At 40.9% G+C, this 15,327-nt stretch overlaps 1 protein-coding gene across 1 annotated transcript; it reads right to left on the reverse strand.

Annotated features, from left to right (window-relative positions):
- Nucleotides 1-1,944: 1,944 nt before the first annotated feature.
- Nucleotides 1,945-14,766, reverse strand: LOC619584 (cytochrome P450 2K1). Its single transcript, XM_004914967.4, has 9 exons — nucleotides 14,503-14,766; nucleotides 13,396-13,558; nucleotides 11,710-11,859; nucleotides 11,247-11,410; nucleotides 10,147-10,320; nucleotides 8,462-8,603; nucleotides 6,314-6,498; nucleotides 4,837-4,978; nucleotides 1,945-2,425 (listed from the first exon to the last, which is right to left on the reverse strand). Exons 1-9 carry the CDS (start codon nucleotides 14,686-14,688, stop codon nucleotides 2,244-2,246), a joined length of 1,488 nt encoding a protein of 495 aa, XP_004915024.2. The 5' UTR covers nucleotides 14,689-14,766; the 3' UTR covers nucleotides 1,945-2,243.
- Nucleotides 14,767-15,327: the final 561 nt, after the last annotated feature.

The raw sequence follows: 15,327 nt of genomic DNA on the forward strand, positions 1-15,327 counted from the left end.
ACGGAGCCATGTATCGTGGAATCCTGAACGACAACCTCCTTCCCTCTGCCAGGAAACTGAAAATGGGTCGTGGATGGGTGTTCCAGCACGACAATGACCCAAAACATACAGCAAAGGCAACAAAGGAGTGGCTCAAGAAGAAGCACATTAAGGTCAGGGAGTGGCCTAGTCAGTCTCCGGACCTTAATCCAATAGAAAACCTATGGAGGGAGCTCAAGCTCAGAGTTGCACAGAGACAGCCTCGAAACCTTAGGGATTTAGAGATGATCTGCAAAGAGGAGTGGGACCAACATTCCTCCTAAAATGTGCGCAAACTTGGTCATCAATTACAAGAAACGTTTGGCCTCTGTGCTTGCAAACAAGGGTTTTTCCACTAAGTATTAAGTCTTTTTTTGTTAGAGGGTTCAAAAACTTATTTCACTCAATGAAATGCAAATCAGTTGCTATCTTTTATTTAAAGTTATTTTTTCGATTTTCCTTTTGATGTGCTATCTGCCACTGTTAAAATAAACCTACCATTGAAATGATACTGTTCTGAGACTTTTCATTTCTTTGTCATTGGACAAACTTACAAAATCAGTGAGGTGTCAAATAATTATTTCCTCCACTGTAATTACCCCTTATTGGGGCAGAACAGCCCTATTGGGTTTATTTCATGGTTAAATGATTCCCTTTTCTCTGTAATAATAAAACAGTACCTGTACTTGATCCCAACTAAGATATAATTACCCCTTATTGGGGGCAGAACAGCCCTATTGGGTTTATTTCATGGTTAAATGATTCCCTTTTCTCTGTAATAATAAAACAGTACCTGTACTTGATCCCAACTAAGATATAATTACCCCTTATTGGGGCAGAACAGCCCTATTGGGTTTATTTAATGGTTAAATGATTCCCTTTTCTCTGTAATAATAAAACAGTACCTGTACTTGATCCCAACTAAGATATAATTACCCCTTATTGGGGCAGAACAGGCCTATTGGGTTTATTTAATGGTTACATGATTCCCTTTTCTCTGTAATAATAAAACAGTACCTGTACTTGATCCCAACTAAGATATAATTACCCCTTATTGGGGGCAGAACAGCCCTATTGGGTTTATTTCATGGTTAAATGATTCCCTTTTCTCTGTAATAATAAAACAGTACCTGTACTTGATCCCAACTAAGATATAATTACCCCTTATTGGGGCAGAACAGCCCTATTGGGTTTATTTAATGGTTAAATGATTCCCTTTTCCCTGTAATAATAAAACAGTACCTGTACTTGATCCCAACTAAGATATAATTACCCCTTATTGGGGGCAGAACAGCCCTATTGGGTTTATTTAATGGTTACATGATTCCCTTTTCTCTGTAATAATAAAACAGTACCTGTACTTGATCCCAACTAAGATATAATTACCCCTTATTGGGGGCAGAACAGCCCTATTGGGTTTATTTAATGGTTACATGATTCCCTTTTCTCTGTAATAATAAAACAGTACCTGTACTTGATCCCAACTAAGATATAATTACCCCTTATTGGGGGCAGAACAGCCCTATTGGGTTTATTTAATGGTTAAATGATTCCCTTTTCTCTGTAATAATAAAACAGTACCTGTACTTGATCCCAACTAAGATATAATTACCCCTTATTGGATGCAAAACAATCCTATTGGGTTTAATTAATGTTTTATTGATTTTTTTAGTAGACTTAAGGTATGGAGATCCAAATTATGGAAAGACCCCTTATCCGGAATACCCTTGGTCCCAAGCATTCTGGATAACGGGTCCTATACCTGTATTATTACTGTCAAAATTAGTGCCTGACAACTCACATACTCAGCTCAATACTACAAACCATTAGTTAATGTAAACATATGAAAATATAGACATAGAAATATTCTCTTTAACGATGAAGCTCTTGTATAGAAACCATCCGTACACAAATATAACAAATGGCAAGGCTTTACCAAAGTTTTATTCTGCGGATAGAAATATCCGATGTTATTACTCATTGGGACAACAGCCAGAGAAAGATGGAGACATAAAAGGAAAACATAAGTAAGGCACAAATCTCTTACCCTTTATTTCTCATTTCATTACATACTATAAAGATAAAATTGGCTTTATTCATGTTTTAGCAGTAGAAAAAGGGTGTGGTTGTGTGTGCCGTGCCAGATACTTCACATAAGCCTGCTTCATTTGTATGTCTAAAACTAGACTTTTATAGACTTTATCTGTGCTAATGGAATTAGATGTCTATGAGCGGCGCACAATGCAGAGCTTTTGGGGAAGAGGAGGGCTGGTTAAACCGATACCGCGCTTGATTTCAATGTCTGGTTCCCCAGGAGGAGCGTGAAAAGAGAACTTCTGCATCAGGGTTGTGAAGAATATGAACACCTCCATTTTGGCCAGTGTTTCTCCTATGCAGATCCTCTTTCCTGTAAATAAATAACAAGGGAATAAAGAGACCTAAGAAACACTATTCCATGATGAATATGGTCCATGGTAACTAGACGTTGGTTATGCACCCAGCAGAACCTGGGATATCTGTAAATTGGAGCAACCATATTCAGTAATTGCCCATGCCTTCCAACTGCCCATCATTTATTGTCTTTACTTTGGCATGTCTATCATGGAACAAAAATAAATGTTTGTATAAGGTGTGAATTATATTTAATTGTGAATAGATAATGTTAACATTGGACATGAGCTGTCCTCAACCCCTAAAATGGAGCTTTGTAATGTTTTCCCCATAGGAATCATCTCAACACCAAAGTCTTAGAACCTTCATTAGGAGCATTGGGAATAGTTAATGTTAACTCCCACCTTGGACATGAACTGTCCTCAACCCCTAAAATGAAGCTTTGTAATGTTTTCTCCATAGGAATCATCTCAAGACCAAAGGCTTAGAACCTTCATTAGGAGCATTGCACAGAGCAAGGGCCTCTTTGGCCTATGTACCACTCCACTGTAACTCCCACAATGTTAACTCCCACCTTGGACATGAGCTGTTGGCAACCCCTAAAATGGAGCTTTGTAATGTTCTCCCATAGGAATCATCTCAAGACCAAAGGCTTAGAGCCTTCATTAGGAGCATTGCACAGAACAAAGTCTTCTTTGGCCTATGTACCACTCCATTGTAACTCCCACAATGTTAACTCCCACCTTGGACATGAGCTGTCAGCAACCCCTAAACTGGATCTTTGTAATGTTTTCCCATCAGAATCATCTCAAGACCAAAGACTTAAAACCTTCATTAGGAGCATTGCACAGAGCAAGGGCCTCTTTGGCCTATGTACCACTCCACTGTAACTCCCACAATGTTAACTCCCACCTTGGATATGAGCTGTTAGCAACCCCTAAACTGGAGCTTTGTAATGTTTTCCCATCAGAATCTTCTCAAGACCAAAGGCTTAGAACCTTCATTAGGAGCATTGCACAGAGCAAGGGCCTCTTTGGCCTATGTACCACTCCATTGTAACTTCTGTAGGGCTAGCTGATGGCAGGATAGAAGGAAATGGAGCTTACTCTTGAAGCGAGTCTTAGTGAGTGAGCTGGGCGGCCCAGGACCCAACCAGGAGTATAGTGGGGATAGTGACCCTGTAGTTATGCCAACGGTTAGGGATAAATGTGTAGTAGTCAGGTTAGTGTTGAGAACCTGAGTTCCTGAGAGCATTGTGTTGGCCCAGACAGCTGACACTTGACACACAGAGGCAAGCCCACCATTACTGCAAGCTGCTCTGCCCTTGGGCTATTCTTACTCCAGGTTAGCTGTGTGTTGACATAAAGGCCTAATACAATATCAGTCCTTGAGTGGAGTTCACCAGATACAGGTTACACATTGGGATGTTGCAAAGATGGAGAATTTTTTGACCAGTTGTGTTATTTGGCAGGGTGTCAGCTGATTGTGGGCCTGAAATGCCTTTCTATAAAGACTTGGACTATAAGAAAGTAAGGTTTCAGTACCCAACATGGTCATGTTGACCCATATCAATCACAATTATCTAAAAAATTTGGCACAGATTCAGTTTTATGAAAAATAAAAAAAGATTATCTGTAATAATAAGATTTTCCCATAGAGCATGTGCAATTAAATTAGAAAAACTTATTTCACAGTTGATGACATGAAAACTCTATTGAAGTCAATGGAAAAAACTGGAATTGAATTAGAAAAAAAGTCTTTGTCTCCTCAACTTGAATCTCACCCAAACATGTTCAATTTGTAAACCATAACATGTACAAACTAGATTCACTTTCACGACAAAACTTTAGTTTATTATATATTGCATTTTTGAATTCGGAGATAAGATTTTCTCATGAAATTGAATATGACCCTTTATATGATAAACCCATCTGGCCCTATTGGAAAATCTGGAATTGAATAAAGAGATAAGCTTCTCCCATCTAACTGAATCAATTCAATGAAAAAAAATATTTTATGGTTTATCATGTGAAAACTCACGGATAAGATTTAATTCTCCAAATTTAGTTCCAGTCTTTTTTTCTGATAGACCAGGGATCCCCAACCAGTGGCTCGGGGGGAACATGTTGCTCCCCAACCCCTTGGATGTTGCTCTCAGTGCCCCCAAACCAGGGAGTTATTTTTGAATTCCTGACTTGGGGGCAAGTTTTGGTTGAATAAAAACAAGATTTCCTACCAAATAAAGCCCCTGTAAGCTGATAGGGTGCATAGAGGCTGCCTAATAGCCAATCACAGCCCTTATTTGGCTCCTCATTGAACTTTTATGGTGCTTGTGTTGCTCTCCAAGTGTTTTTATATTTGACTGTGGCTCACAAGTGAAAGAGGTTGGGGATCCCTTTGACTTTGATAACACTGCAATATACATACCTGTTGAGAAGGGCAAAAAGGCCGGTCTCATGACAAATTTCCCATCTGAATCCAGGAAATGTTCTGGATAAAATTCTTCAGCTCTTTCAAACTGTGTCTTGTCAAAGAGAACAGACTCAAGTAATGGGACAACGTAAGTACCCTGCAAGCAAGAGCACAATTATTTAATATTCCTAGTAGATCAAATGTAACATAGTAACATAGTAACATAGTAAGTTGAGTTTAAAAAAGACCCATGTCCATCACGTTCAACCATAATGCCTATATATAACCTGCCTAACTGCTAGTTGATCCAGAGGAAGGCAAAAACCCCATCTGAAGCCTCTCTAATTTGCCCCAGAGGGGAAAAAATTCCTTCCTGACTCCAATCGGACCAGTCCGTGGGGCAACTTGCTGAAACTTGCTAAACAGCCATCCAACCCCTTCTTAAAGCTATATAATGGAGCACAAACAAGGCCCCAGTGTCAAAGGGAACCACAGCAAAAAAATAAAAAATAGCTATAGACTAAGAAGTGCAGGGTTTGTATATTTTAGATGATGGATAATTAAAGGTCATTTTCTGGCAAATTCTGCCAGGACAATTTGTATTGAAAGGAATACTGTAACGGCAAAACATTTTTTTTTTCAAACCCATCAGTTAATAGAGCGTCTCCATCAGAATCCTGCATTGTAATCTGTTTTTCCCATGGGGCTAGCCATATTCTTCATTTCCCAGGGTGCCACAGCCATGTGACCTGTGCTCTGATAAACTTCACTCACACTTTACTGCTGCGCTGCAAGTTGGAGTGATATCCACCCCCCCTCACCCCCAGCAGCCGATCAGCAGAACAATGGGAAGGGAGCAAGATAGCAGCTCCCAGTAGGTATCAGAATAGCACTCAATAGTAAGAAATCCAAGTCCGGCTTGGGACTCCTCCAGTTACATGGGAGTAGGAGAAACAATAGGTTAGCTGAAAGCAGTTCTAATGTGTAGCGCTGGCTCCTTTTGAAAGCTCAGACTCAGGCACACTTTACTGCTGCACTGCAAGTTGGAGTGATATCCCCCCCTCACCCCCAGCAGCCGATCAGCAGAACAATGGGAAGGGAGCAAGATAGCAGCTCCCAGTAGGTATCAGAATAGCACTCAATAGTAAGAAATCCAAGTCCGGCTTGGGACTCCTCCAGTTACATGGGAGTAGGAGAAACAATAGGTTAGCTGAAAGCAGTTCTAATGGGTAGTGCTGGCTGAAAGCTCAGACTCAGGCACAATGCACTGAGATGGCGCCTACACACCTATATTACAGCTACAAATACATTTGTTGGTTCAAGAATAAAAGGTTAAATGGCAGAGGGAATTATATGCTGTGTAACAGTGTCATTTAGAAAAAAAGGTATCATAAAAATCATGACAGTGTCCCTTTATTTAACCATGACGGCTTGGATTGAAGAACCTTTGTTCCAACCACATTCCCTGAATAACTGGATGCTTCTGAATTACCTTTGGCAGATGATAACCCCTGAAGTTAACATCAGTTGTGGTTGCATGGGGTAAATTCATGGGCACTACGTTGGCGACCCTTTGCGTTTCATGAACGACAGCGTTGGTGTAGGGCATACTTGTGCGATGATGGAATTGAGGTTGAGAAGATCCAATCACTCGATCGATTTCCTCATGAACACGTTCTGAATCCAATTAAATATTAAATACGTAGGGTGTAATAGTTGGAAAACAGATGGAAAAATAGCTGGAAAAATGGGCCCCCATTGCCCTCGACGCTTGCAATGTTTGCTTGTAAAGTTAGCCATGAAAGATATTAATGGTAATTTACTAATACCCCAGAAGAAAGTCAAGGGCACCAAGGGCCACAATCAACAATCCCATTACTTATTGCTCATGTATTGAGCCCTTGCATCTGTGGCATTTTCTGAGCTTGGCACCAAATGATCCTTTGATTTTACCTAACATGTGGCACCAGGGTTGGACTGGGCCGCCGGGCCACCAAGAAAAAACCCTGGTGGCCCAGACCCGATCCCCGCAGGGCGCTCCCCTGAGCTGAAAGTCTCCCTCCCCCGATGTGCTAAAGGTAGGTTTAATTTACACACTCTCAGGGGTCGGATGGGGGGATGTAAAGGCTGCCGCTGGGGCTGATTGGGGGGGTGAAGGGGCCCCCTCAGGCAGTAGCCCTGGTGGGCCCTGCACCCCCCAGTCCAACCCTGTGTGCCACATAAAAAGAACTACAGGTATGGGACCGTTATCCAGAATGCTTGGGACCTGGGGTTTTCTGGATAAGGGGTCTTTCTGTAATTTGGATCTCCTACCTTAAGTCTGCTAATAAAAATATTTAAACAGTAATTAAACCCAATAGGATTGTTTTGGCTCCAATGAGATTAATTATATCTTAGTTGGGATCAAGTACAGGTACTGTTTTATTATTACAGAGAAAAGGGAATCATTTAACCATTAAATAAACCCAATAGGGCTGTTCTGCCCCCAATAAGGGGTAATTATATCTTAGTTGGGATCAAGTACAGGTACTGTTTTATTATTACAGAGAAAAGGGAATCATTTAACCATGAAATAAACCCAATAGGGCTGTTCTGCCCCAATAAGGGGTAATTATATCTTAGTTGGGATCAAGTACAGGTACTGTTTTATTATTACAGAGAAAAGGGAATCATTTAACCATGAAATAAACCCAATAGGGCTGTTCTGCCCCCAATAAGGGGTAATTATATCTTAGTTGGGATCAAGTACAGGTACTGTTTTATTATTACAGAGAAAAGGGAATCATTTAACCATTAAATAAACCCAATAGGATTGTTCTGCCCCCAATAAGGGGTAATTATACCTTAGTTGGGATCAAGTACAGGTACTGTTTTATTATTACAGAGAAAAGGGAATCATTTAACCATTGTATAAACCCAATAGGGCTGTTCTGCCCCAATAAGGGGTAATTATATCTTAGTTGGGATCAAGTACAGGTACTGTTTTATTATTACAGAGAAAAGGGAATCATTTAACCATGAAATAAACCCAATAGGGCTGTTCTGCCCCCAATAAGGGGTAATTATATCTTAGTTGGGATCAAGTACAGGTACTGTTTTATTATTACAGAGAAAAGGGAATCATTTAACCATGAAATAAACCCAATAGGGCTGTTCTGCCCCCAATAAGGGGTAATTATATCTTAGTTGGGATCAAGTACAGGTACTGTTTTATTATTACAGAGAAAAGGGAATCATTTAACCATGAAATAAACCCAATAGGGCTGTTCTGCCCCCAATAAGGGGTAATTATATCTTAGCTGGGATCAAGTACAGGTACTGTTTTATTATTACAGAGAAAAGGGAATCATTTAACCATTAAATAAACCCAATAGGACTGTTCTGCCCCCAATAAGGGGTAACTATATCTTAGTTGGGATCAAGTACAGGTACTGTTTTATTATTACAGAGAAAAAGGAAACCATTTATAAAAATTTGAATTATTTGATTAAAATTGAGTCTACTGGATAATGGGTTTCCGGATAAGGGGTCCGATACCTGTACCACCAGGTACCTAATGCAAGTATAACAATAAAACAACTCAATTAAAAACATTTGTGTTCTGTGTTGGCCCCCCAAAAAATAAATATTTACTACTCACGTTGGATGTGAGGGTTTTTCACCATAAATGTCAGTGCCCAACGGATAGAGGCGATTGTTGTGTCTGTTCCAGCAGAAAATAAAGATACCAGAATACATATCAGGTTCTTTTCATGGAAATAAGAGTTGGAATTCTCTTTTTCCTAATAAAGAAACATGGAAAAGGTATAAATTACACAACAGACTTGCTAAAACTGGACTAAGTTGTAATACAGGCCATACGAGAGGAGAGAAAATTCATTTATTCAATAAGGAGGGGGTTCCTTAGTGTGTCCAAGGATTACTGGTGGGCCTCTCTAACCAACTTTCCCACTGGGTGGTTTGTACCCCAATCTGACTGAACAGTTTTAGGGAGTATTTATTTTATTACTTCTTGGAGGCAGTTTTCCACAGAGCCTTACTGTAAGCAGTGGGGGTTATGAAACCTCATATGGAGTCAATCCTAATGCCATTGAGTCAATTGTTGTATTGTATTTAGGTGCATGACGAGTGATCTACTGGTTCCCACCATCGTCTTGTATTGTAGGTGAATTCATTTTGGAGTTGGCAGTTTAACGTGGCAGTTACTCTAAAGGTTACAGGTTAATTATCTGAAATAATTAAATATTATAAAGTATTGTGGTTTCATCAAGTTTTACCAGTGTAAATATTTTTTTTTCTTTTATAATTGGTCAATCGTATAATCCAATTATAAACAAACAAGTAGCCCAATCATAATTGACTCAGATGAGGAGCATAGAAATATACAGTATGCTCCTCATCTGAGTCAATTATGACTGGGCTACTTGTTTGTTTATAATTGGATTATACTATTGACTAGTGCGAAGTAGTGATGGGCAAAATGTTTCGCCAGGCATGGGTTCGCCGCGGAAAAATTTGCGCACGCCAAAAAATTTTCGCAGGCGTCAAAATAATAGCCGTGTGACAAAAGAATAGCTGCGGGCGACAAAAGAATAGCTGCGGGCGACAAAAGAATAGCTGCGGGCGACAAAAGAATAGCCGTGGGTGACAATTTTTTTTGACATGCAACATTTTCGCTGTTTCGCCAATTTTTCACCGTTTCACGAATCTTTTTGGCAAAGCAATCCGGGACAGATTCGCTCATCACTAGTGATGAGCGAATTTTTTCGGAAGGCATGGATTCGCAGCGAATATCCGCATTTTGCCATTGGTGAATTGTTTCGCAAAACTTCCCTGAAAATGCGCCGCGGCAAAATTTTTTGTGTGTCAAATTGGGCGCGGTCTCGTCAAAAAACGGCGCTGTGAGTCGAATTGGGCGCGGTTGCATTAAAATAAGAGGCGTGGTTGTGCCAATTGGGCGCGGTCGCGGAAAAAAAAGGTGCGGTCGCTTCAAAATAGACGCAGGCGACAAATAATAGACGCGGGTGTCAAAAATTTTGCGACAAATGCATTTTGTGGATTTTTCGCCGTTTCGCAAATGTTCTTGCCATTTTGCGAATTTAATGGCGAAGACAGATTCGCTCATCACTACTATTGTTAAAAAAAAACTATTTACACTGGTAAAACTAATGGTGTGAAGACTCTGGGAAGAACCAAGGTCACTGATGATTGGCTGAGCTGGGCCCAATCAGTCTAAAATTTCAAAATCTTCTTTGTACATAATGTTACAAATACCGATAGGGTTACAACCAAAGGCCACATTTCATCCAGTTATCTTTACGTTACCTCGAGTTGCTTGACGAGAAATGCATCAATATAACCTCTTTGATCGTCTCGCTCGAGGACCTTAAGATGCTTCATAAAGGTTTCCCGCAGAAAGCAATGCAGCTCCTTCAGATTTTTGAGAAGTTTATTGCGGTCGCCGGGGAAGAAGCGGAGAATTGGAAACACGTTGTACAACTGCAACAAGCAACAAGTAGAAATGACTTTTGGTTCCAGATAAATAGATTATCTGTTATTAGATGTTATCACGCAGACTAGATTATGGCCGTATCACTCAAGATCATCATGGTAGGATTGGTTCCACTCCTTAATGATTTGGGCTTTCATCAAATTAGACTGGTGAACAGGAGAAAATGTTATTCCACATCTTAGTGAATAATGGGAATAGGAGCTGCACACACCAACAGTTAATCAATGTTTATCTTTATGAAACATTGATCTTGTTATGGCTTAATCAATGGGTTAACCAACCCCAATAACTATTGTTGTGTGCAGCTCCTATTTCTATTTTCACTGATACTGAGTTGTTGCCAGTAGTCCAGCGAGTAGCACCACCCAACATTTACCCACAAGCCAGTATGGGAAGTCCGTTAGGAGAAAGGTAGTTTCTTATTTCAGTGTGTTAAAGGAGAAGGAAAGGTAAAAACTAAGTAAGCTTTATCAGAATGGTCTATGTAAATACAGCCATAAGCACTCACAGAGTCCTCTATCAAAAGAAACACAGGATTTCTTTTCTTCTTTTGTGTATACATGTTCAGACTTTCTGCTCCCAGAAAAATCCTTCAAGGCACAGGCACAAGTCTGCACAGCTCTCTCCCTCTCCCCCTCCAATCAGAATTCACTCCCCCTCCCATCAGAATTTGCTCCCCCTCCCAACTCTGTGTAATCTGAGCTACCAGCAGCTAGAGCTGCAGCATGGAAGCTGCTGAGACCAAGCTAAAATGGCAGCTGCAATTTTAAACTAACAGAGGTTGCTTCTAGGGCTGTTTCTGCACAATAAATATAGCGTTCTAGATGGCACTGACGTGGCTAAGCTATTGGCAGTAGTTATCTCTGGCTTAACACACTCAAATTAAAGCAATAGGACAATATCTCCTACTTACTAAAACGGAAGGACTCCCGAGATAGCTCAAGTTTTCAGATGTGAGTTGTAAAACTCGTAATAAAGTTGGGTTCTTGTAATCATCGAAGCGGTGCCCAAGCACAATAGATGCAATGATATTGCCAACAGCGACGCTTATGTATGGGGTTAGTTCAACAGGCTCATCTGTTAAGTAAAAATCGCACATACACATGAGATTATTTAAGTGGAAGTTGAAGAACGTACAGTAGGACCCGGCTTCTGCTGTGGCTAAATGGCCACATCTATATCTATATTGTACATACTATGTATAATACAAACAATTTTTCCACTGGGGCTGCCACCCCAGGCCCCCCCATCCTTTGCTTTGCTTTAGCTCTGATGCTAATAATGAATGCCTGTAGGTATCTTATCACAGGCTGAGCCCCCCCCCCCCCATCAGAACATTCTGGAACAGACATTGTTTGCTATTGAGCTTCCCTTACCTTTCAAGACTTCCATCTCTTTAATCAGACAAACACTTTCCTCAGTGATTTTATCCTCCATGGTTCTTTTGCCCACGCCAAAGTCACGGAATCTGGAAATTGTAAAGCGTCTCATCTCCTTCCAGTTTTCACCATTAGAAAATGGAATCCCTGTTGAACATGGCAACCCCAATGATATTCAATAACTGTAGTAATGGTAAATGGTCAACACATATGTACCCACAGCCAGTGAAACAAATGCCTCCTATTTGCCTAAAGGGGCCCCTTAGACCGATTCGGCAGCTAATCGGCCCATGTATGGGCACTACCGACGGGCCTGCCCGACCAATATCTGGCCTGAAATCAGATCTTGATCGGGCAGGTTAAAAAATCTAGTCGGATCGGGGACCGCATCAGCTCGTTGATGCGGTCCCCAAACCGACTTTGCATATACCTCGTTATAATTCGATCATTTGGCCCCAGGACCAAGCGATCAAATTATCCTGGATTCTCCCAATATCGGCGACCCGTAGGTGAGGATATCGGGAGAAGATCCGCTCACTTGGCGGCATCGCCAAGCGAGCGGATCTGAAGGTGTATGGGCACCTTAAGCCTAAAGCAATGACGATGAAGTCACCAAGATACCAAGTCATGCCAGCTCAGTGGAGTCATTGCCACATGGTGGTAACACCAACCTTACAGGTCTTAGCAAATATTTTGACCAATGAATGTAAAGTTTTTATGCCTTATGTTCTCTATCATGTGAAGGGAGCAAAAGAGAGCAAGGGTGGCTACCCTACAGAGAAGGTCCTACAGTGGTTTCTAGATGGATAGAGCCAAGATCACTTTTATAAAGAAAGTTCTAATAAGCAGAACCCCCATTTATGTATAAGTCAGTATTCCATAGGGTGTATTTATTAACATCGTAGACAAACATCACTATTAGTGTTTCCCATAGAAACATCAGCAATTAGATTTAACCAATCACCTACAGAGATGCATCCACACCTTGCTATTTAAGCCTCTTAAATGCTGAGCTATTGGGCAGTCCTTATAGGGATTGGAAAAATGAGAGGAACAACCACCTCCATACACTATGGGGCCCATTTATTAGCCAGTTTTTTTTTTTTAAAGAGAAAAAACCCTTTACTATGCGTCTTCCCTTTCCTTGAAGTTCTTTTGTCTCGAAATTTTAGAGATTTTGCTGGGTTTTGTCCCAAAACTCAACTTTTTCGAATTGTCGCAGTGTCGCAGTTATGCCATTTTATATTCCAGGAGTGCTGAGAAAGTTTTAAGGTACCATACACGGGCAGATTTAAGGTGTCGATTTGAGTCCTTTAGATTTGGTAGCTTATCTGCCCATGTATAGGGCCCCTGAATAGACCCCCCCCCCACCCCAGTCGAAATCTGGCCAAAAATCGGCCAGGTTTGATTTCTTGGCCTCATTGGCTCATTGATGAGGTCCCTATACCCTAGGGCCAAATGATCGTATAAGCCCTATATCCACCACCTTAAGTCGGCAGATTGGGTGAAAATCCACTCGTTTGGTGACCTCGCAAAATGAGCAGATCTTAACATGTATGGCCACCTTCAGAAAACCAAAGCAAAGACCTCGTTGGTTGCTATGGGCAACATCACGGGAGATGTTTGTCTCCAATGTTACTAAATACACCCCATTTGTTGTATACATATAGATCCAATGCATACCGTATCCATGGAATATGTCGTCTAAAATAGGGACAAAAGGTCTTCCAGCAAAAGCTTCTGCATTGTCAATAAGGGCTTCCTTCACGGCCTCATATCCTGCCAGCACCACCATTTCCACTGTCCCCATCTGAATCCTGAATATATTGCCATGGGTTTTTGAAATCTAACGTACAACAGAAAGAAAGAGAACTTAAGGGACCAATCAAATAGTCTCTAGGGAGCATTAAAGGGGACCTGTCACCCACACATAAAAAGCTGTATAATAAAAGACCCAAATTCTATTTTTTTTATTAAATTATCCATACCTGGAATAAATGTATTTTAAAATCACATATCGCTTGCCCCGCCTCCATGCCTTTTCTCATTATTATTAATGAGAAAAAGGAAATCAAGACTTGAATTATTTGCTTATAATGGAGTCTATGGGAAAAGCCTTCCTGTAATTCTGACCTTTCTGGATAATGGGTTTCCAGATAATGGATTCCATACCCAAGGTCGGACTGAGAGGTGCAGGGCCCGCCAGGGCTTCTGCCTCAGGGGCCACTGTATCCCCCAATGGTTGCTTTATATGTTACTCTGTATGTCTCCTTGTAGAGTGTAAGCTCTTTTGGGCAGGGCTCTCTTCCCCTCTTGTATCGGTTATTGATTGCTTTATATGTTACTCTGTATGTCTCCTTGTAGATTGTAAGCTCTTTTGGGCAGGGCTCTCTTCCCCTCTTGTATCGGTTACTGATTGCTTTATATGTTACTCTGTATGTCTCCTTGTAGATTGTAAGCTCTTTTGGGCAGAGCTCTCTTCCCCTCTTGTATCGGTTATTGGTTGCTTTATATGTTACTCTGTATGTCTCCTTGTAGAGTGTAAGCTCTTTTGGGCAGGGCTCTCTTCCCCTCTTGTATCGGTTACTGATTGCTTTATATGCTACTCTGTATGTCCAATGTATGAAACCCACTTATTGTACAGCGCTGCGGGATATGTTGGCGCTTTATAGATACATGTTAATAATAAGAATAATAATATTGCCCCGTCTAAGGATCCTATTGGGTCAGTGGTTCTTGCATTGGGCTGAATCCCATGTTGATGGCCCCATACTCTGTAGCAATAGTTACCTTATTTAGCGCTTCGCTAGGCCGTTTCAGATTAATGATGTGTAAATGTCCGATCAGCGGTAGGGCCAGGGGTCCTGAAGGGAAATTCCTAGCAGAACTTCGTGCCCAGTCTATCAGAGTATAGAGAATAATGAATACGACTGCGGCCAGCAATAGGCACATAGAGGGGGAATACACCAGATCCATTCTCCTGCCCGACTCCGTCTCTTCTGAATAAGGATCCAGTCTGGTTCTGTTTTGGTCTTTCCCCTCCTTTCTGTTGAATTTGTTTATCACCCAGTTAGATTGATAGGAAATCACTAACCAGTTTAACTCCCAAAGTGCACAATTTTCTCTACTAAGTCTCATCACGGCCGGTAGCAAAGTCCCTGTTTGTGATTGTAGCTATAGGCAGCAGAATCGTGCCAGAATCCTTCCACAGAACGTACTGTTTGTGGGCACAAAGGCCAATGGCAATGCCTTCACTGATACAGAAACAAAAAACTAAAAAGAACTATTCAGAGAATTACATGAAATTATAGGTCAGACTGTAGATTAGCAGTAAGATTATCATAAATGTGAACCTAAAAGGAACAGTTCGGTGTAAAAATGAAACTGGGTAAAATTAATAGACTTCGCAAAATAAAAAATGTTTTCAATATAGTTAGTTAGGCAAAAATGGAATCTATAAAGGCTGGAGTGGGCAGATGTCTAACATAATAGCCAGAACACTACTTCCTGCTTTCAGCTCTCTAAACTGTTAGCAGTCAGTAACCAATCAGTGACTTGAGGGAGGGCCATATGGGACATATCTATTCCATTAGTTTGCATTTGGATGTCCCATGC

Source organism: Xenopus tropicalis, chromosome 5 (genome assembly GCF_000004195.4).
Source record: "Xenopus tropicalis strain Nigerian chromosome 5, UCB_Xtro_10.0, whole genome shotgun sequence".
Lineage (NCBI taxonomy): Eukaryota > Metazoa > Chordata > Amphibia > Anura > Pipidae > Xenopus > Xenopus tropicalis.

Bases quoted from the DNA above. Each gene is read 5' to 3' on its own strand.
- LOC619584 (XM_004914967.4), bottom strand. From the start codon at position 14,688: ATGGATCTGGTGTATTCCCCCTCTATGTGCCTATTGCTGGCCGCAGTC. The intron at 11,411-11,709 runs GTAAGGGAAGCT...TTTACTTAACAG, and splicing joins AGAGATGGAAGTCTTGAAAG to ATGAGCCTGTTGAACTAACC. The intron at 10,321-11,246 runs GTAAGTAGGAGA...TGCTTGTTGCAG, and splicing joins TCGGGAGTCCTTCCGTTTTA to TTGTACAACGTGTTTCCAAT.